This window comes from Schistocerca americana, chromosome 7 (genome assembly GCF_021461395.2).
Source record: "Schistocerca americana isolate TAMUIC-IGC-003095 chromosome 7, iqSchAmer2.1, whole genome shotgun sequence".
NCBI lineage: Eukaryota > Metazoa > Arthropoda > Insecta > Orthoptera > Acrididae > Schistocerca > Schistocerca americana.
Window position 1 is genome coordinate 309,702,658 of NC_060125.1, and position 23,957 is coordinate 309,726,614.

The 23,957-nt window shown below is 45.8% G+C and overlaps 1 protein-coding gene across 1 annotated transcript in view; it reads left to right on the plus strand.

Moving 5' to 3' along the window:
* LOC124622169 (nose resistant to fluoxetine protein 6-like) overlaps positions 1–23,957 on the plus strand; it is a 322,977-nt gene that overhangs the window by 238,650 nt on the left and 60,370 nt on the right. Inside the window, exon 5 of the mRNA XM_047147813.1 lies at positions 5,561–5,784. Coding sequence (XP_047003769.1) covers positions 5,561–5,784 — 224 coding nt within the window. The remainder of the gene's footprint in view (positions 1–5,560; positions 5,785–23,957) is intronic.

Here is a 23,957-nt window from a genome sequence, read left to right on the forward strand (position 1 = left end):
AAAAAGGTCTAACGAACTTATGTCCGGAAAGACATGGTTTCCATGCTAGAGACCGTTTATTCAATCATGCAGCCACTGCTACAGTGTGTGTTGAAAATCGTTTCCATGTGCCTCAACGCATGTGTATGCGCCGTGGCATGTTCTGTCTCACACGTTCACGTCGACCAGGCTGCATCCGAAGTGTCGAAGGCAGCATGAATGCGCTGCCCCAGTGTCTCCACATCAGGAATGGGCTCTGCATACACGATACTTCTGCGATAGCCCCATAAACAGAAATCGCACCGACCAGGGAAGACACAACTGAAACGCGTCCGGATGTTAACGGCGAAGTGTGCTGGAGCACCGTCATGTAGTAGCCACTTAACCCTTCGAATCCTCAATGGCACTTCTTCCAGCACAGGAGGCCAAGTCACTCGCAAGAAACGCCGATAGTTCCGGCCTGTTAGACGACGTGGAAGGAAGACTGGTCCCAAAATACGGTCGCCAGTTATCCCGGCCCACACATTCCGGCTGCACCGATGCTAATGATTCGCTGTTGCCATATCACGGGGCTCTGCATACTGTCCCACAGTTAACTGTTATGAAAGTTGTGATGGTGATTGGTTTGTGGAGCGCTCAACTGCGCTGTTACCAGCGCCGTACAAATTCCCAAGCTTTACTTTCACGAATGATGATGAAGCGATGAGGACGACACAGACACCCAGTCTCCGGGCGGAGAAAATCCCCAACCCGGCCGGGGATCGAACCCGGGACCCCTTGATCCAGGGGCAGCAACGCTAGCCACTAGACCACGAACTGCGGACTTATGAAAGTTGAAGATACCACTCCGAGTAAAGGTGGCCTCATATATGAATAGGATGGTTGACACAAATCCCGGAATCGTGGTTGCCTGCTGAAGAAAACTGTGACAAAACTGCTCTCGGTGTGGAAAGTCTGTAGCTAATAAGCCCTGCACACGCTGTACGTGATAAGGGTAGTAACAGTTGTCATGGAGAATGTTCCATACGGTCATCTGGCTTACCCTGTACTAGCGGGCCAACAGCCTGTACTGACACGGCAATCGCCTTCCACAGTGTTAATCACATTTTCATCCAAGTCTTGTGTCCGAACATTTCGGGCATGTCCTTCATAATTTCCTGCTTCCTGAAACGACCCTGTCTCAGACAACGGCGAAACACTGTTGCCAACATTGAATGCTGTGATTGTTGTCGGCGAGGATAAGTCTCCTAATACAAATTTTCTGCCCGCCGTCCGTTGCAATTTGCCTTTCCGTAAGTAAACACCATGTCGGCAAGCTCTCGATTCGAATACGGAACCAGTGTGTACAACGCTGTTTATCACATCCACTACAAGGTGAGTCAGTTACTATGGCAGAAGAGGGCGCTAGGGCACGACGTATGGGGAACAGTACCACTCTCTAGGAGGAAGCCATGCATGCTCTAGCTGTGGCTGCATCGTACAGCGCGTATTACACCGCAGTCTCTGTAACGAAGTATGACTGAATAAATGGTCTCTAGCATGTAAACCACGAATTTCCGGATATAAGTTCATTAGACCTCTTATGTTCCATATACACTCGTCGATCAATCCCTGCAAATTGTACAGGGCGGAAAAAATCACCCAGCATAAATTGTGTGGAGGATAACGAGGCTATTTGTGGACGATGCAGATGTCTGTAGGAAGGTTGCAACGGCAGAAGAGTGTATGAAAATGGAAGAAGACATGCAGGGGATTGATGTTTGATTCATGGATTGGAAGTTAACCTCTAAAGTAAATAAACCAAAGGTAGTGTGCATAAACAGGCTAAAGGTTCGATTACACTAACGGCAGAAAATCACTAGAAACAACAACTGCCATAAAATATGTTGGGGTAGGCATCCGAAGCGAGGTATGTGGAATAACCACATAAAACTAACTGCACGAAAAGCAGATTCCAGAATGAGGCTCACTGGGACAGGAAATATAATTCCTCCACGGAAAGTGGCTTTCAAAACAGCTGACTGTGACTTTGCCATGTTGGACTAGTAGAAGAGATAGAAATATCCAACTTAGAGCTGCATGTTTCTCACATGATCGTTTAGTCGACACGATAGCGTTACAGAGGTGCTGTACGAACTCCAGTGGAAGACGCTGCAAGAGAAGCAACAGAAATGGCAACGAAATATTCTCTGTGCTGCAATGATGCATTCAGCATTTAGGACATAGGTACTCGAATCGTCTCGCTCTCACCTGTATAAGAAATTTAGTTTATTTCTTTTGGGGGTGGGGGTGGGAGGTGTGGCAGTCCTTAGTCCTCTAACTGGTTTGATGCAGCCTGCCACGAATTTCTTTCCTGTGCCAACCTCTTCATCACAGAGTAGCATTCCTCTATACATCCTCAATTATTTGTTGGATATATTCCAGTCTCTGTCTTCCCCTACAGTTTTTACCCTCTGAAGTTTCACCTAGTACTATAGAAACTATTGCTTAATGTCTAGATACACGTCCTGCCATCCTGTCACTTTCCCTTGTCAATGTTTTCACGTGTTCCTCTTTTTTTTTCAATTGTGCGGAGAGCCTCCTCATTTCCAGCTTTCTCAGTCCAATCCTTCTGTAGCACCACATCTCAGATGATGCAATTCTCTTCTTTCCCAGTTTTCCCGCAGTCCATAATTCACTTTCGTATAATGCTGTGCTCCAAACGCACATTCTCAAACATTGCTTCTTCAAATAAAGGCTTACGTTTGCTACTAATAAACTTCTTTTGTCGAAGAATGCACTCTTCGCTTGTGCTATTCTGATTTTTACGACCTCTTTGCTTCGTCTGTCACGTGTTATTTTGCTTCCAAGGTGGCAGAATTCCTGCACCTCGTCTAATTCAATGTCCGCAGTTTTGGTGTTAAGCTTATTGCTAATCTCATTCCTACTACTCCTCATTACTTTCGCCTTTCTTCTGTTTATTCTATATCCATAGTGTGTGCTCATTAGACTGTTCATCCAATTCAACAGATCCTGCAAGTATTCTTCCCTTTCAGTGAGGATACCAATGTCATCAGCAAACCTTTATCAGTGACATTCTTTCATTCTGAATTTTAATCACACTTCTTAATCATTCTTTTACTTCCATCACTGCTTCTTCGATGTGTAGACTGAACAGTAGGGACGAAAGACCATACCTGTCTTATTCGCCTCTTAATCCGACCACTTTGTTCTTGGGCTTCATTCTCATATTTTATCTTGTTTCTTGTATAAATTGACTACTACCGCTCTTTCCCTATAGCTTTCAAGTATTTTTCTGAGAAAGACATGTTACACCATTTTACATCATCTATCGCTTCTTCTAGGTCTATAAAATTAACGTACCTTGATTTTGCTCAAGTCTTGCTTCAGTTATCAAGTGCAACGACAGAACAGCGTCTCCACCTTTTCTAAATCCAAACTGTTCGTCATCTAACGGGTCTTCAATTTTCTGTTTCATTTGTAAGGATCCGTACATCAATCGGTAAAAACGGAACCATTATAGGTTCACTTTGTCTGTCTTTCTGTCTGTTGAGACCCCTTTTTCTCAGGAATATTAGACGTATCGAGTTGACATTTATGTCAAATACTAAGATCTAGAGATCATTGACGGGGTAAAAGAGTTACGCTTCTAAGTCAATATGATCAAAAGATACGTCGATGTACGTCGCATACTTTGATACTAGCAAGCTCACTCATCAAAACTTATAGGATACTTCCCGTTGCATAGAATCATGAAATTTGGCTAGATGCAAAGTTTCATGGCATAAGTAACGGAGAAAATATAAAAATTGTTAATTTGTGATCATATCACACAAAAAAATTTTGCAATTTGTTGGCCGTCTGTCTGTCCGACTGTTAAGATCCCTTTTTCTCAGAGACGGGTAAAGCTACCAAGTTGAAATTTACATCAAACGCTAAGGTTTAAATGGCTATGAGCACTATGGAACTTAACATCTGAGGTCATTAGTCCTATAGAACTTAGAACTACTTAAACCTAACCAACCTAAGGACATCACACACATCCATGCCTGAGGCAGGATTCGAACCTGACACCGTAGCGGTCGTGCAGTTCCAGACTGAAGCGCCTAGAACCGCTCGGTCACACCGGCCGGCCAAACGCTAAGGTCTATGGTTTCTTGGCGGTATAAAAAATTTAAGCTTCGAAGTCAGTACAATCAACAGAGATGGCCATTTATGTCGCATATTTTGATACTCAAAAACGCACTCATAAGAACTTATAGTGTACTTCTCGTTGATCCAGAATCATTAAATTTGGCTAGAAGCAACGTTTCATAGTAAAAGTAACGAAAAAAATTCAAAAATGGTTAATTTGTGTTTGTTGTTCTTGTTGTTGTTGTGGTCTTCAGTCCAGAGACTGGTTTGATGCAGCTCTCCATGCTACTCTATTCTGTGCAAGCATCTTGATCTCCCAGCACCTACTGCAACCCACACCCTTCTGAATCTGCTTAGTGTACTCATCTCTTGGTCTCCCTCCTACAATTTTTACCCTCCACACTGCCCTTCAATACTAAATTGGTGATCCCTTGATGCCTGCCGGCCTGTGTGACCGAGCAGTTCTAGGTGCTTCAGTATGGAACCGCGCGACCACTACGATGGCAGGTTCGAATCCTGCCTCGGGCATGGATGTGTGTGATGTCCTTAGGTTAGTTAGGTTTAAGTAGTTCTAAGTTCTAGGGGAGTGATGACCTCAGATGTTAAGTCCCATAGTGCTCAGAGCCATTTGAACCATTTGATGCCTCAGAACACGTCCTACCAACCGATCCCTTCTCCTAGTCAAGTTGTACCACAAATTTCTCTTCTCCCCAATTTATCAAATACCTCCTCATTAGTTATGTGATCTACCCATCTAATCTTCAGCATTCTTCTGTAGCACCACATTTCGAAAGCTTCTATTCTCTTCTTGTCCAAACTATTTATCGTCCATGTTTCACTTCCATACATGGCCACACTCCATACAAATACTTTCAGAAAAGACTTCCTGACACCTAAATCTATACTCGATGTTAACAAATTTCTCTTCTTAAGAAACGCTTTCCTTGCCATATCTCTTCGATCATCATTAGTTATTTTGCTACCCAAATAGCAAAACTCATATACTACTTTAAGTGTTTCATTTCCTAATCTAATTCCCTCAGCATCACCTGATTTAATTCGACTACATTCCATTATCCTCGTTTAAAATATTTTTTTGCGTATTGTTGTCCGGACTGTCCTCTGTTGAGACCCCTTCTTCTGAGGGAAGGGTAAAGCTGTCAAGTTGAAATTTCGGTATAGTATTCATGTCAGCGAGTTTTAGATGATTCTGCGATAGCTCTCGCACTTGTCCGTCCTTGCTCTGTGTGGATGAAAGTCTTCCTAAAGTGTGATCGAGTGTTTCCAGACTCCTAGATCCACAAAACCAGCTTGAATACCGGTCACCAGTTCGGCCCGTGGTTTCACTGTCCACTCTAAAAGCTCCCGTTCCCCGCAGGGCACCGTGTAGACGTAGAGTGTGGGTTCTCGACTGGTGGGACGTGAAGTGAGAGTATGCCTGTCGCAGCCGAGCCACTTCGTGCCGCGCGCCTCGACCGTGGGCTGGGCCGTGTGCGTGCCCGCCTCCTGCTCGCCGGCTGACGTGGAGCGCGCTGTCGGCGACGCGCTGGCGCCCTACAACGGCAGCGCCTACGGCCTGTCTGTCGGCGTGCGGGCAGAGCCGCACCAGTGCTACACGCGGCCCCAGGGCGCGCCCTCCCGCCTTCCGCCGCTCAGCACCTTGCTAGCCATGTGAGTACCGCAGCCTCAACTGTCAGTGTCGCGAATGTACACTCTACAGACTTCAAATGGCTCTGAGCACTATGGGACGTAACATCTGAGGTCATCAGTCCCCTAGACTTAGAACTACACTACTGGCCATTAAAATTGCTACACCACGAAGATGGCGTGCTACAGACGCGAAATTTAACCAGCAGGAATAAGATGCTATGATATGCAAATGATTAGCTTTTCAGAGCATTCACACAAGGTTGGCGCCGGTGGCGACACCTACAACGTGCTGACATGAGGAAGTTTCCAGCCGATTTCTCATACACAAATAGCAGTTGACCTGCGTTGCCTGGTAAAACGTTGTTGTGATGCCTCGTGTAAGGAAGAGAAATGCGTACCATCACGTTTCCGACTTTGATAACGGTCGGATTGTAGCCTATCGCGATTGCGGTTTATCGTATCGCAACATTGCTGCTCGCGTTGTTCGAGATCCGATGACTGTTAGCAGAATACGGAATCGGTGGGTTCAGGAGGGTAAAACGGAACGCCGTGCTGGATCCCAACGGCCTCGTATCACTAGCAGTCGAGATGACAGGCATCTTATCCGCATGGCTGTAACGGATCGTGCAGCCACGTCTCGATCCCTGAGTCAACAGATGGGGACGTTTGCAAGACAACAACCAACTGCACGAACAGTTCGACGACGTTTGCAGCAGCATGAACTATCAGTTCCGAGACCATGGCTGCGGTTACCCTTGACGCTGCATCACAGACAGAGCGCCTGCGATGGTATACTCAACGACGAACCTGGGCGCACGAATGGCAGAACGTCACTTTTTCGGCTGAACCCAGGCTCCGTTTACAGCATCATGATCGTCGCATCCGTGTTTGGCGACATCGCGGTGAACGCCCATTGGAACCGTGTATTCGTCACCGCCACACTCGCGTATCACCCGCCGTGATGCTATGGGGTGCCATTGGTTACACGTCTCGGTCACCTCTTGTTCGCATTGACGGCACTTTGAACAGTGGACGTTACATTTCAGATGTGTTACGACCCGTGGCTCTACCCATCATCATTCGATCCCTGCGAAACCCTACATTTCAGCAGGATAACGCACGACCACATGTTGCTGGTCTTGTACGGGCCTTTCTGGATACAGAAAATGTTCGACTGCTGCCCTGGCCAGCACGTTATCCAGATCTCTCACCAACTGAAAACATCTGGTCAATGGTGGCCGAGCAACTGGCTCATTACAATACGCCAGTCGCTACTCCTGATGAACTGTGGTATCGTGTTGAAGCTGCATGGGCAGCTGTACCTGCACACGCCGTCAAAGCTCTGTTTGACTCAATGCCCAGGCGTATCAAGGCCGTTATTACGGCCAGAGGTGGTTGTTCTGGGTACTGATTTCTCAGGATCTATGCACCCAAATTGCTTGAAAATGTAATCACATGTCAGTTCTAGTATAATATATTTGTCCAATGAATACCCGTTTATTCTGCATTTCTTCTTGGTGTAGCAATTTTAATGGCCAGTAGTGTACTTAAACCTAACTAATCTAAGGACGTCACACACATCTATGCCCGAAGCAGGATTCGAACCTGCGACCGTAGCAGCAGCGTGGATAAGGACTGAATCGCCTAGAACCGCTCGGCCACAGCGGCCGGTGCACTAACTAGTCACATTAAGGGGGAGCGACAGGGTGACGGACGGAAATATCGCTCAAATTCGAGATTTTTTTTTTCTCCGTACTGGAATGTAGTAGACAAATGGGGTTTGCTGCAGTGAATAAAGCATACATTGAACTCTTTATTGCTAGAAGAGAGGCAAAGAGGTTCTGTAAGGTGCCGATAGGGATGAAGAGCCAGGCCAGCTCCAGTGCCGTGGCAAGCTGCGCTAAGCTTCTCGGTTGAGGCTCTGTGCCAAGTGCAGCTACACTCATGCTCATAAATTAAGGTTAATGCTGATACATGGTGAAACAACGCTCTATTGGGGCGGTTTGCAGGTTTAAATTACCTCGGGGAATGACCATGCTGTGCATCTGACCTGCGGTCTTCGCACGGTGGCGCTAGCAGCAGTCCACACGCGCAGAGGTGTGTTGGTGCATGTCAGAGTACGGTACAGCGAGTAAGTATGCAGACGTTTTCAGACGCGCTAATGGTGACTGTGTGTTGAAAATGATTCAAAGAACACATATCGATGACGTTATGAGGGGTAGAATAGTAGGGCGACTGGAGGCTGGTCAAACACAGCATATCATAGCACTGGCCCTCCGTGTGCCACAAAGTGTGATCTCACGATTATGCCAACGATTCCAGCAGACAGGGAACGTGTCCAGGCGCTACAGTGCGGGACGTCCACAGTGTACAACACCACAAAAGGCCGATATCTCACCATCAGTGTCCTCAGACGGCCACGGAGTACTGCAGGTAGCCTTGCTCGGGACCTTACCGCAGCCACTGGAACAGTTGCCTCAAGACACACAGTCCACAGACGACTGAACAGACATGGTTTATTCGCCCGGAGACCTTCTCGTCGGGTTTTCATCTGGCGAGAACCAGGAGTCAGATACCAACCTCTTAATGTTCGTGAAAGGGACCTGTATGGAGCTCGTGGTTTGATGGTGTGGGTTGGGATTATGATTCGTGCACATACACCCCTGCATGTCTTTGATAGAGGAACTGTAGCAGGTCAGGTGTATCGGGACGTCATTTTGCATCAGTATGTCCGCCTTTTCGGGGGTGCAATGGGTCTCACTTTCTTCTTGATGGATGATAACGCACGGCCCACCGAGCTGCCATCGTAGAGGAGTACCTGGAAACAAAAGATATCAGGCGAATGGAGTGGCCTGCCTGTTCTCCAGACCTAAACTAAACCCCATAGAGCACGCCTGGGATACTCTCGTTCGACGTATCGCTGAACGTCTTCAAACACCTACGACACTTCAGGAGCTCCGACAGGCACTGGTGCAAGAATGGGAGGCTATACCCCAGCAGCTGCTCGACCACCTGATCCAGAGTATGCCAACCCGTTGTGAGGCCTGTGTACGTGTGCATTGTAATCATATCCCATATTGATGTGTGGGTACATGCGCAGGAAGCAGTGGCGTTTTGTAGCACATGTGTTACGGGACGGTTTTCTCAACTTATCTCCAATACCGTGGACTTACAGATCTGTGTCGTGTGTCTTCCCTATGTGCCTATGCTATTATCGCCAGTTTTGTGTAGTGCCACGTTGTGTGGCACCACATTCTGCAATTATCCTTAATTTATGAGCATGAGTGTAGATAGCTGTAGTCCCACAGGTTCTCGATTGGGTTTAAATTCGGGAAGCAAACTACAGTGCCAACCTCTTCATTTCAGAGTAGCACTTGCACCCTACGTCCTCGATTATTTCAATTATTTACTGGATGAATTGCAATGTCTGTCTTCCTCTACAGTGCCCTCTAGTACTATTGGAGATATTCCCCGATGTCTGAACAGATGTGTTACTACCCTCTCCCTTCTTCTTTTCCATACATTCCTTTCCTCGATGATTCTACGGAGAACCCCCTCATTCCTTACCTTATCAGTCCATCTAATTTTCAACATTCTTCTGTAGTACCACATCTCAGATGCTGCCTTTCCGGTTTTTCTACGACCCATGTTTCGCTACCACACAATGCTGTGCTCCAAATGTCCATTCTTGGAAATTTTTTCCTCAAATTAAGGCTTATGTTTGATACTATCAGACTTCTTTTGGCCAAGAATGCCCATTTTGCCAGTGCTGTTTATGTCCTCCTTGTTCCTTCTGTCATGGGTTATTTTCCTACCTAAAACTAAACTCATCTCCACCCGGACAGGCCATGGGGGCCCAAATGCATCGACCGACCGCCGTGTCATCCTCAGCCCATAGGCGCCACTGGATGCGGATATGGAGGGGCATGCGGTCAGCACCGCTCTCCCGACCTATGTCAGTTTACTTACTACTACTTCTCTATCAAGTAGCTCCTCAGTTTCCCTCACAAGGGCTGAGCGCACCCCGCTTGCCAACAGCGCTCGGCAGACCGGATAGTCACCCACCCAAGTGCTAGCCCAGCCCGACAGCGCTTTACTTCAGTGATCTGACGGGATTTTGCTGCCTAGGTAGCAGAATTCCTTAGTGATCACCAATCCTGATGTTAAGTTTCTCGCTGTTTACATTTCTCCTACTTCCCATTACTTTCGTCTTTCTTAAATTTACTCTCAGTCCACATTCTGTGCTCATTAGACTGTTGAGTCCATTCAGCAGATCCTGCAGTTCTTCTTCACTTTCATTGAGGATAGCAATGTCATCAGCGAATCGTATGATTGATATCCTTTCACCTGGAATTTTAATTCCGCTCTGAATCTTCCTTTTACATCCGGCATTGCTTCTTTGATGTGTAGTCTGAACATTAGGGGCAAAATACTATACCCTTGAAACTTCCTGGCAGATTAAAACTGTGTGCCCAACCGAGACTCGAACTCGGGACCTTTGCCTTTCGCGGGCAAGTGCTCTACCAACTGAGCTACCGAAGCACGACTCACGCCCGGTACCCACAGCTTTACTTCTGCCAGTACCTCGTCTCCTACCTTCCAAAAGGTCCCGAGTTCGAGTCTCGGTTGGGCACACAGTTTTAATCTGCCAGGAAGTTTCATATCAGCGCACACTCCGCTGCAGAGTGAAATCTCATTCTACTATACCCTTTTTAAACCGAGCGCTTGGTACTCGGTCTTTCAGTCGTACTCTTCCCTCTTGGCCCTTGTACATGTTGTGTATTACCCAGCTTTCCCTATAACTTACCCCTGTTTTTCTCAGAATTTCGAACATCTTGTACTATTTGACATCATCGAACGCTTTTTCCATGTCGACAAATCGTATGAACGTGTCTTGCTTCTTCTGTTACGTCATCAGACAAGTCTTCGTCCTCATAGAGGCTAACAATTTATTCTTTCCATCTTTCCGTTCTCTCCTCCGCATTTAACAGTAGAATTTCCATTGCACTCTTAATGTTACTACCTTCGATTTTAATTTCCTCGAAGATTGTTTTGACTTCTGTCTATGCTGAATCAGTCCTTCCTACAATCGTTTGGCTACAAAAACCCTGTTTTTCAACATAATCTCCGTTCAATGTAACAGCGTTACGCCACCTTACTGGGAGAGCCTGTATGCCCGCATGGGTCGACGCCAGAGCCAACTTTGCGCTGCATCAATAACCTCCCAATCACACACGTACTGATTCCTGTGGAGTCCTTCATGGGGCCAAACAAAGGAAGTCAGAAAGTGAGAGATCCGGGCTGTAGCGCGGATGAGGAAGAACACTCCAGTGTTGTTTTGTGAGCTGCTCTCGCGTGTACAGACTTGTGTGAGGCCTTGTACTGTCACGAAGAGGAAGAAGTTCCTTTGCATTTTCGTGGAGAGCAACACACTGTAGTTGTTTCTTCGATTTCCTCAGGGTAGCACAATACACTTTAGCATTGATCGTTCCACAATGAGGGAGGGCATCAAACAGAATAACCCCTTCAGAGCCCCGGAAGACGGTCGCCATAACTTAACTGTCAGCGGGTACGGCTTTGAACTTTTTCGTGGGAGGAGAGGTTGTGTGGCGCCACCCCGTGGTTCAAATGGTTCAAATGGCTCTGAGGACTATGCGTCTTAACATTTGACGTCATCAGTCCCCTAGACTTAGAACTACTTAAACCTAACTAATCTAAGGACATCACAAGCATCCATGCCTGAGGCAGGATTCGAACCTGCGACCGTGGCAGTCGCGCGGTTCTGGACTGATGCGCCTAGAACCGCTCGACCACAGCGGCCGGCGCCATTCCGTGGATTGCCATTTTGTTTCTGGTTCGAAGTGATGAACCGATGTTTCATCGCCTGTGAAGATGTTCAGCAAAAAATTACCACGATCGGTCTCGTAACGCGCGAGCAGTCTCACACAGACAGCCCTTCTTTGGTCATTATGGTCGTCTGTTACGCGCCGAGGAACCTAGTGAGCAGACACTTCTGAGTACATCAACTGCTGAATGAGTGTGTCAGCACTTCCAGTAGAGACCTCCAATTGAGCAGCGAGGTGTTTGACTGTAATCCGGCGATCACCTCGAATGAGAGTGTCCGCACGTTCCAGCATTACAGAAGTCACAGCTGTATGCGGCCAGTCAGCGGGCAAGAGGCTGGACAGCTTTGCTTAACGTTGTTGCGATGATGACAGACGCCTCGAAATTTTTTCAGCCATGTCTCCATGTACGAGGGCGATTCAAATGAAAACATTAAATATTTTTTTAAATATTATTTATTGTGCAGAAGTGGTACAAAGCTGTATCACTTTCCAACATAATCTCCCCCGCGCTCAATGCAAGTCCTCCAGCGCTTACAAAGTGCATAAATTCCCTTCGAAAAAAATTCTTTTGGTAGTCCGCGCAACCACTCATGCACCGCATGGCGTACCTCTTCATCAGAACGGAACTTTTTTTCCTCCCATTGCGTTTTTGAGTGGTCCAAACATATAGAAATCACTTGGGGCAAGGTCTGGTGAGTATGACGGATGAGGAAGACACTCAAAAGGCAGGTCTGTGATTGTTGCAACTGTTGTACGGGCAGTATGGGGCCTTGCATTGCCGTGTTGCAAAAGGACACCTGCTGACAGCAATCCACGTCGCTTTGATTTGATTGCAGGCCGCAGATGATTTTTAGGAAATCTGTGTATGATGCACTGGTGACAGTGGTCCTTCTAGGCATGTAATGCTCTAAATTACGCCTTTTTCGTCCCAAAAGAGAGTCAGCATAACCTTTCCTGCTGATGGTTCTGTTGGAAACTTCTTTGGTTTGGTGATGAGGAATGGCGCCATTCCTTGCTCTCTCTATTCGTTTCCGGTTGGTGTAAGTGAACCCAGGTTTCGTCCCCAGTAACAATTCTTGCAAGGAAGCCATCACCTTCTCGTTCAAAGGGCCGAAGAAGTTCTTCACAAGTATCAATTCGTCGTTCCCTCATTTCAGGGGAAGCTGCCGTGGCACCCATCTTGCAGACACTTTATGAAACTGGGGCACATCATGCACAATGTGGTGTGCTGACCCATGACTAACCTGTGCTGCATTGTCATTCAGTGTCACTCGGCGGTTTTCCTTCACTATGGCTTCAACTGCTGCAATGTTCTGTGGAGTCACACCTCGTTGTGCCTGACCTGGACGAGGAGCATCTTCCACTGAAGTCACACAATTTGCGAACTTCCTGTTCCATTCGTAGACTTGCTGCTGTGACAAACATGCATCACCGTACTGAACCTTCATTCTTCGATGAATTTTAATAGGTTTCACACTCTCACTACTCAAAAACCGAATACCAGAACGCTGTTCATCCCCGGTGCAAGTCCCAAGTGGAGTGGCCATCTTTATACTGATACTGCGACGGTACGTGTGCATCTGCACTATGCTGCCATCTACATGCCATTCTGCACGCTCTTTGTAGCACGCTTGCCAACTTACAGGATAACTGCGCGAAATTTCGATTTGTTATTACAAATTTAAGGTTTTCGTTTAACTCACCCTTGTACATTCTGCAAGCGCCTATGAATACCGCCGATGCTGTAATTTTCCGCCATAAGAAGCAGAATGACAGCTCTCTGCTTGGAAAGCACCTCCGTTACAGACGCCATTTCGAAGGCTGTGTAAAGCGCCGCCACCTGTCCGAACTTCATGAAGCTATAGGACCTGAAGTTGAAATGTTCCACGATGTCCCACAATAAATTCCCCTTTTTTCAGCCTATATTGGCCAAGAAAAAAAATTACGTGGTACATTACTTGTTGAAAACTCTTCGTAGATGCATACTTATATCGATCCACGGTGCCTTCCAGAATCACCCAGAGAATGCCGCGATAACATTCCCCAGACCACAACGCTCCACCCTACCTCCTGAACCCTTCCGATGATTGTTGCAGGATTTTTGCTTTCAGACGTATTACGCCATACACGCCAACAGCCATCTGTCGGCTGGAGCATAACACTTGATTCGTCTGAAAAGGCCACATGTCGTCAGTAGACGTATAGTTGCTGTACTGGCGTGCAAATTCCAGCCTTCGTCGCCACTGAACAGCAGTTAGCATGGGTACATGAACGAGGCTCCTGCAGCGGAGGCCCTTTCTACACAGGAACGTTTGCTGAACTGTCGTTGAGAAAACACTGTTGGTAGCCCCTTGGTTCATCTGGCCAGTCAGTTGCTCAATAGTTGCGCGTCTATTCGCCCATTCGTATCTCCGCAGCCGTCGTTCACCCCTGTCATCTATGGCCTGTGTTGTACCAGTTGCCTCAGCACCCTTTTCAAATAGTGTCATTTTGTCAAGCACGGTAAACTTTAATCACGGCAGCACGCGAACAATTTACAGACTTAATCGTTTCGGAAATACTTCCACCCTTGGCCCGAAAGCCAATGATCATGCCCATTTGGACCTCAAATAAATGGCTCCTTTTACGCTTACGACGCTGACTGCACTCTTTTCCGCGTCCCCCGGCACGCTTTATATACTCCTCACTGCTAGTGCTGCCACCTGCTTTCTTTTAATGGTTATTGCATTGTGTCATCGAAAATAGGCGGTGACCACATTACCGTGTAGTAACTGAATGTTACTATTGCTTCAAGTCAAACACCCACAGCAGGTGAAAACTATTTCCCAGCTATGGTTATGTAAGGGGTTGGGTTGGATTGTTTGGTGGAAGAGACCAAACTGCGAGGTCATAGGTCTCGTCGGATTAGGGAAGGATGAGGAAGGAAATCGGCCGTGCCCTGTCAAAGGAACCATCCCGGCATTCGGCTGGAGCGATTTAGGGAAATCACGGAAAACCTAAATCAGGATGGCCGGGCGCGGGATTGAACCGTCGTCCTCCCGAATGCGAGGGTTATGTAAGCCAGATTTCCACAGACATGAATTACTTACACGTGCAATCCCCCCACCACCACTTGCAAAAGTCATCTTACATGTGGAAATACCCTAGTTGCGTACTGTCATGCCAACTTACTAGGTAATTACGAAAATTAAAGGGTGTTTAACTTATTTTAACGATGTCGCTTCCCCCACCATCGCCTACGAGCTTCCGCTATTCCCGATAGGTGGATCTGCTCTCATTCTACTCTGGTTCGTTTGCCAGCACAGTTCAACAATCCTTTTTTTTTTTATTTATACTAAAGTTAGCGTAATCTCAGAATATTGGCCTTACTCTTCAACTAAGTAAATAAATACTTTCTGAAATGGAAAAATGTTTTTTAACAGTGCGATAGGAACATTATTCTGGCGTTCGGCAACACTTTATAATTGCTTATTCGTAATAGAGTAACAAAACATCGTTTGAATGTCGAAAATGATTTAGAAGTATTGTAGCTGAGAGTTGGGACTTGTTGAGGCTCATATTACTGGAGAACAGTTATAGCGTAAAGGTATTTTTTCATGTCAATATAACGATTATAATTTTTTGTTTTAGTTATTAACTATAAATATTACGGTGAAATCGAAATTTATTTGTGGCTTTAGTGATTTAAAATTAGTCTTGATCCTTATTAAAAGCCTTTGCAAATGTAACAGTGTTCGCATTGGCGCTATCATCGAGTAGTGACCATTCGCTGAAGCCGCTGCATGGGCCTGAGATATGTTAGGTGTGGTTAAGCTTGTGTGGTGGCGGCTTTTCGAGGTATTTGTTGTGTGCTTCTTGCTTGGTGCACAACAATCAACATTGGTCCACTTGCCACGGTAACAGTGAGTGAGATATCTTATGTTAGCTGCAAGGACTCCGCTACTCATGATGGGACACTTTTGAATTCACTACTCGTGACGGGCCACTTTCTTCAGCACCTATTACATGAGCAACTTCCTTGTCTCATTTGAAACTTGTGCTGAGTAAGTCTGTTGTTTGGTTGAACTTTGTGGAACAAAATAGTACGAAATAAGTAAGCTCTGCCTGTGACTGGCTTTTCTACCATCATATTAACACTAGAACGGCGGAAGGGATCAAAATGACCTCTGTCATATGTTTTTCGTTCATTGTCGTAATCAATTTATTTACTTCGTTAATGAAATAACATGACTTTTTCTAATTTTTTCTCTTTCTGAAGATGTTTTAGTATTTACACTATATTTTAATTTTCTTCGCCATTTCATTCAGTATATATAGAACGGCGGAGGGGGTCAATTTGACCTCACTGTAATTTGTCTTCTGAATATAAATAAATTATCCAACAATACAGTGGTAACAGTGAGCAGTAACGCAGAGCAGTTGCTCCTCATTGTTGCAAATTGGCACGTGCACATTCATCACGTCATTCATCACCACTATCACCACAGCAGGTACAGTTGGAAGCATTTACAAAGATGATTGCAAGGAGTGGAACCGTGTGGGAGATTGGATATTATTCATATTCTGGAAGGCGGTCAGCTGTGAATGTTCTGAAGGAGAGAGTAGGTCCCACTGCTTATGTTTGCCAACGATTAGACAGCTCGGTCATCAGTGCCTTCCATCTTATTTTTAATGCAGCAATGCTACGTCTCATGAAGATATACAAGGAACCAAATTCTCGAAAAGTGCTAAAAAACAATGTCTGGACTGTGTCACTTTAAGAACTGGAGAAAGTGGTAGCCATCATGTTTGTTCAGGGTGTATAGTGCACAATAGTTATGTCTGTGGATGACCTCTGGTCGCATTCTAGGGAGCCTGCCTTTATCAAGAACATTATTCCAAGGGACAGATTTCTCCGTTTTGATGAAAAATCAACCCAGGCTGAACGCCTGGCAGCCAACAAATTCGTTCTTGTATCTGAAATTTGGGGAAAGTTCATTCAAAACAATATTCGCGCTTACCGCCCTGGAGAAAATATGACCATTGACGAGCAATTGTTACCAGGCAAAGCAAGATGCAGTTTTACTCAGTTCATGTCCAACAAACCAGACAAATAAGGTCTCAAATTCCGGTTGGCTGTTGATGTAACGACGAAGTATGTAAGTACTGTTTTCCCATACCTTAGCAAATAGGACACGCATAGAGAAAAACAACAACTTGTAGACTATGTCGTTCTGCGTCTCATGGAGCCATTTGTAAATTAAGGAAGAAATGTGACCACAGACAACTTCTTTAGGTCTCTTCAACTTGCTAAAAAGCTCGAAGACAAGAAAGCTTCATTGATTGGTAAAATGAACAAGATCCGTCGTGAAATCCCAAATGAAGTAAGGAAGCCGAATGCTGAAATACACTCCACTACAATACTGTACAATAGTGGCAACACACTGTATAGCTTGACTGTATACCAAGAAAGAAGAATAAAAATGTCATTCTTCTAAGTATGCTGCATGCTGAAGTAGCAATAAGCAAAGAAGGAAAGGAAAAAACCTGAAACCATAACGTTATACAATGCAACAAAGTACGGGATAGACATGGTTGAAATGATGTTTATGTTGATCTCTATTCAGATTTTCTGTACAGGTTCCGGAACTCTCAGAACCGAGGTGATGCAAAACATTTGGTGGTGCGTGTAGAATGAATCTTCCAGCAATATGGAGTGCACACAGACAAAGACAAATACATAATAACTGAAGCGCTCATAGAAGGAGGAGTTATAGAGGAAATCAACCTCCTACTCGTTGATAAAGGAGACACTAGTGTGATGTTATAGTTTGGTGCCAGAGATTCGGCTGCAAAAGATTTTGACGATGAGTAGATTGGCAACAGATCGCGATCGCAGATGTTGCGAACTTTATGTGCTCTTGCTTATTCTGAGTTACTACCAGGACAGTCACTACAGGTGTTCTTGCCCCGTAAATTACCGATTGGAATCCACTCAGTATACGATTGTTTGCCAGTGATCACATATCTGACCAGAGTTTACTCGTCAGTTTAGGATGGGCAGTGAGAGTCTACACCAAACGACCATTTGTGTACCAAACCGTTAACAGATTCCCTGATTATGATTCACAGTTAGCAGAATTAAAAAATCTGGCACCTTACAGCCCTGAGGCATGTTCACACAAAGCAGTGAGGCTGATTAATGAGAAAAACGTACCTTGTTTTTAAACAGCGTTAAAAGAGCATGTTTGGATTGAGGTTTACATAGAAAGAGATGCTAATGTCAAATTCAATATATCTCACAGTAAAACCGTGTCGATATTTCAAAATAGCTTTCCTGAAAAGTTATCTAGAAAGTCCATTGGAGAAATAAGTAAGCCGTGGACAAATCAATGAACTGAAAACTCCTTGCAAATACTTTAAACAATCGTTCTCTACAGGTAGCAACATAAGTAGGATTAAGCAGTTAAGTTGAAGAAGCAAGATAATATATTGAAAATGTCATTCCAGAAACCTTTCAACAAACAGAAGTAGCATCAACATCCTTCACTGAATCGATAGAATTATAGAAATTCTAAAGAAAAAGAAAGCATATGCAAGTTTGCTTCCTGTGCTATTCCTTACGTGTGAAAGTGACCTTCCAATTAACCTTCAACAAGTACAACAGGTACTTTTTTCCGATGGTAATAGTGTTATAATAAATTCCATTAGAGAGATGAGATTATTAACAACAAACAGACTAATATCAACAATTTTAATTCATCATAAGTAATTGAGAAGTACCGTGATGTTCACACCTACAACACTAGACGAAAAAATGGTCTTTACACTAAGGTGACAAAAGTCACGGGATACTTCCTGATATTGTAAACAAAGTAGAATGCTCCATATTTTTAGGTGTAAATATTGGTGAAAACTTGAACTGAGGGAAGCATATTACTGAGCTGCCCAAACAACTAAGCTCAGCTACTTTTACTTTTCGCATAATTTACAGTTTTGAAAACAAACGAACCGACATCCTAATATATTTTTCATATTTCGACTAAATAACCTCTTTTGGAATAACTTTCTAGGATAACTAATCACTTAGAAAAAGTATTGGTTGGACTAAAGCGAACAGAAAGAATAACATGTGTTCACCTGCAGTCGTCATGTTGGCGCCTCTTCAAGGAGTTGGATATTTGAACTGAAAGATCACAATACCTATAATCTTTCATGAAATTCATCATAAGTAATTGAGAAGTACAGTGATGTTCACACCTACAAAACTAGACGAAAAAATGATCTTTACACTAAGGTGGCAAAAGTCACGGGATACCTCCTGATATTGTCCGACCTCCTTTTTCCCAGCGTACTGCAGCTGATCGATGTGGAATTGACACGACAAGGCTTTAAAAGCCCCCTGCTGCCCCCTGAGCCATTCTGTGTCTATAGCTGTCCATTATTACAAAAGTGTTGTTGGTGAAGGATATTATGCACAACTTGACCTCTCAGTTACGTTCCATAAATGCTAAATGGATTTCATGTTTGGCAGTCGGGGTGCCCAGAACATTCGCTCGAATCGTCCAGAACATTCTTCGAACCAATCATGAAAAATTGTGGCCCAGTGACATGGTGCATTGTTAACCATAAAAATTCCATCGTTGTTCGGGAACTGAAAATGGTCTCTAAGTAGCCGAACATAAATATTTCCAGCCAATCATCAGTTCAATTCCAGGTACACATAGCCCACGCCATTATGGAGCCACCGCCAGCTTGTACAGTGCCTTGTTAACAACCTGTGGCCATGGCTTCATGGGGCCTGCATTGCACTCGAACCCTACCATCAGCTCTTACCAAATGAAATCTGCACTCATCTGACGAGGTGACGGTTTTCCAATCGTCTAGGGTCCAACTGACATGGTCACGAACCCAGGAGAGGCACTGCACGTGATGTCGTGCTGTTAGCAAAGGCATTCTCATTGGTCATCTGCGGCCACAGTCCATTAACGCCAAATTTCGCCGCACTGTCCTAAGAGATACATTCTTCATAAGTCCCTCAGTGATTTCTGCGATTATTTCACGCAGTGTTGCTTGTCTGTCAGCACTGACAACTCTGAACGCCACTGCTCTCGATCGTTTAGTGAAGGGCGTCAGCCACTGTGTTGTCCATAATTTGGTATTATTGACACACACTTGACACTGTAGATCACAGAATACTGAATTCCCTAACGATTTCCAAAATGCAATGTCTCGTATGTCCATCTCCAACTACCATTCCCGTCATGCGGCCATAATAAATCGGAAATCCTTTCATGTGTATCACCTGAGTACAAATTACAGCTCCATTGCCACTGCCATAAATGGTGGATCTTCCCTTGGTCCAGTCTATGCAAGAGTTTGTACAGATACTTGCAGATCTTCTTGTTCCTTTGAGGTCGGTATTGATGGAACCTGACTTAAAAAATTGTCCTGGCGTCAACTGAAAAGGAGAAAAAACATGTTTGCTAGCAAGCTAGCGGTGACTGGATCTTTTCCTCTCCGCGTTTAATCTACTAAGACACCGAGTGTGTGCCACCAGCCACCAGAGATGAAGACAGGCTGCGAATTGACAAGCCTCAGTTCCTTCTTGGTGATGAGACTGTAAAGCAGGGGCCTCCAAACTACGGCCCGCGGGCCGAAACCGGCCCGCGAGGGCCAGCAAACCGGCCGCGTTAGCTGGCCGGACATCCCCGGTATCTGGCCCGCCAAATATTTGAGGTGGTGCCTATACTGCCAACTTGACTATCGAGGCCTATCGCGACCAATACACCGCGACATTCGCTCTGCTACTCGCTACAAGACTACATAATTAAACTTATTGTTGCGCCGCTTGAAAAAACAATGCGTTGACATACTCTACCTCTGTTACGTCTTGCAGTAGTAATGTTGCTGACAATGATTTTGAGATTTCGTTAACTTTGCAGGACGCTTTCGTGAAGAATGTGCAGTGACATACCTTTTTGTCGGCGAAATTCGCCAGAATAAAATACGCCAGAATTTCGGTCAGGTACGTCCATCAATCAAAATCATGTGATTAAATAAAAATCGTAGTTCGTTTCAGTGCTAGCTATTCCCACAACCTTAGATTTTTGCGATTTCATCTTTCCTTTAGCCTTACATTACGGTGATCATGGAGTGCTAGGGTGCTTTAATCCCACTAGGTAGATCTTGGCCCTTATGACTTCGTGGAGGAGTCAATGTGGCCCGCAAACTAAAAAGTTTGGAGACCCCTACTGTAAAGGATTCCTTGGGAGCCACCGAAATCGAATGGCTTGTGTGGCTGGGAAGGCTTAGGAAACCAGGAGGGGTGTGGGGATAAGGATTATCAAGATGGGGATAGGTACCATTGCAAAGTGACTCGGCGATCTTCTTTAAAACCATCTGCACGCTATACTCGTCTGGGAGTGGCAAGCAAGTTCCTCCGTCATCGCAGCCTCCTCCTGTGGGGCTGCTGCAGTAGACGTCTCTTCGTCATCTTCTTCTTGCATTTGCTGCTGGCCGACTTGCCCTTTGGGAGAATGAGCAGGCATTTCCAATTCCGTAGGCGCCACCTCGCCCTCCGCATTTTTGAAGGGACCAGGGGGGCACCGATCTTTATCGCTGCATCCATCCCCACATCTCGCCCCATTGGGGAGAGAGAGACGGGGATGGACATCTTCTCCTTGGCAGCCTTTACCTCATCCCGCAGTTGCTGCAGCTGACGATGGACAGTGACGAAATTCTCCTTCAAGGCGACCCTCTCTGCCGCGTTTGCGGCTTTGAGGACAGCCACTGCGTGATCAGCGGCAGTACGTTGCGTGTCACATTCATCTTCATGGCGGTGTGGGCTGCTTCCTCCCTCTTGGACGGCGAGGGCAGGGGGAGAGGCAGCCACCATGTCGCTTGAGACTGCCTCTTCGTGTGTGGCGGCCTTCTTCTGCTTCTTCCAACCCTTTATGTAGCTGCAGCTGCGGGAGTTTGCAGCGTGAGCGCCGCCACAGTTCACGCATGTGGCAGCAACGCTTCTCATTTATTCACAGTCGCGTGTATCATGCACTTTCTGGGATTTCAGACACGCAACTGTGCCTCTGCAGATCCTGACTACATGCCCCATCTTCTGGCGGTTGTAACACTGCTGCACTTTCTTCTTCATCTTGTTGTTGCCATCGCGGTCGTTTCCGACAGCAGAAACTCAATAACGGCAGCTACACTAGTGGCCATTAAAACTGCTACACCAAGAAGAAATGTAGATGATAAACGGGTATTCATTGGACAAATATATCATACTAGAACTGACATGTGATTACATTTTCAAGCAATTTGGGTGCATAGATCCTGATAAATCAGTACCCAAAACAACCACCTCTGGCCATAATAACAGTCTTGATACACCAGGGCATTGAGTCAAACAGAGCTTGGATTGTGTGTATAGGTACAGTTGCCCATGCAGCTTCAACACAATACCACAGTTCATCTAGAGTAGTGACTGGCGTATTGTGACGAGCCAGTTGCTCGGCCACCATTGACCAGACGTTTTCAATTGGTGAGAGAGCTGGATAACGTGCTGGTCAGGACAGCAGTCGAACATTTTCTGTATCCAGAAAGGCCGTACAGGTCCTGCAACATGCGGTCGTGCATTATACTGCTGAAGTGTAGGGTTTCGCAGGGATCGAATGAAGGGTAGAGCCACCAGTCGTAACACATCTGAAATGTAACGTCCACTGTTCGAAGTGCCGTCAATGCGAACAAGAGGTGACAGAGACGTGTAACCAGTGGCACCCCATACCATCACGCCGGGTGATACGTCAGTATGGCGATGACGAATAAACGCTTCCAATGTGCGTTCACCGCAGTGTCGCTAAACAAAGATGCGACCATCATGATGCTGTAAACAGAACCTGGATTCATTCGAAAAAATGACGTTTTGCCATTCGTACACCCAGGTTCGTCACTGAGTACACCATCGCAGGCGCTCTGTCTGTGATGCAGCGACAAGGGTAACCACAGGCATGGTCTCCGAGCTGATAGTCCATGCTGCTGCAAACGTCGTCGAACTGTTCGTGCAGATGGTTGTTGTCTTGCAAACGTCCCCATCTGTTGACTCAGGGATCGAGACGTGGTTGCACGATCCACTACAGCCATGCAGATAAGATGCCTGTCATCTCGACTGCTAGTGATACGAGGCCGCTGGGATCCAGCACGGCGTTCCGCATTTTCCTCCTGAACCCACCGATTCCGTATTCTGCTAACAGTCATCGGATCTCGACCAAAGCGAGCAGCAATGTCACGATACGATAAACCGCAATTGCGATAGGCTACAATCCGACCTTTATCAAAGTTTGAAACGTGATGGTACGTATTTCTCCTCCTTACACGAGGCATCACAACAACGTTTCACCAGGCAATGCTGGTCAACTGCTGTTTGTGTATGAGAAATCGGTTGGAAACTTTCCTCAGCACGTTGTAGGTGTCACCACCAGCGCCAACGTTGTGTGAATGCTGTAAAAAGCTAATCATTTGCATATCTCAGCATCTTCTGCATGTTTGTTATATTTCGCGTCTGTAGCACGTCATCTTCGTGGTCTAGCAATTTTAATGGCCAGTAGTGTATCTTGGCTCCCTTTCCACGTTCAACCATGTTAGGATGTGTTAGGCGAACATGACGAGCGACGGCAGCAATGAAGTAACTCACAGCGACTCAAGCAGCAGAGTTCAGTGACAGCTCCTTGCCTGTGGGTTTTAGATTATTGACAACCTCTCTAATGAGGTGATCTGATGAGGATGTTGTCCTTTGATATTTACGAGGTGCATTCAAGTTCTAAGGCCTCCGATTTTTTTTCTAATTAACTGCTCACCCGAAATCGATGAAACTGGCGTTACTTCTCGACGTAATCGCCCTGCAGACGTACACATTTTTCACAACGCTGACGCCTTGATTCCATGGCAGCGGCGAAGGCTTCTTTAGGAGTCTGTTTTGACCACTGGAAAATTGCTGAGACAATAGCAGCACGGCTGGTGAATGTGCGGCCACGGAGAGTGTCTTTCATTGTTGGAAAAAGCCAAAAGTCACTAGGAGCCAGGTCAGGTGAGTAGGGAGCATGAGGAATCACTTCAAAGTTATCACGAAGAAACTGTTGCGTAACGTTAGCTCGATGTGCGGGTGCGTTGTCTTGGTGAAACAGCTCACGCGCAGCCCTGCCCGGACGTTTTTGTTGCAGTGGAGGAAGGAATTTGTCCTTCAAAACATTTTCGTAGGATGCACCTGTTACCATAGTGCCCTTTGGAACGCAATGGGTAAGGATTACGCCCTCGCTGTCTCAGAATATGGACACCATTTTTCTCACTTCCCACGCCCGGGTTCCCGGGTTC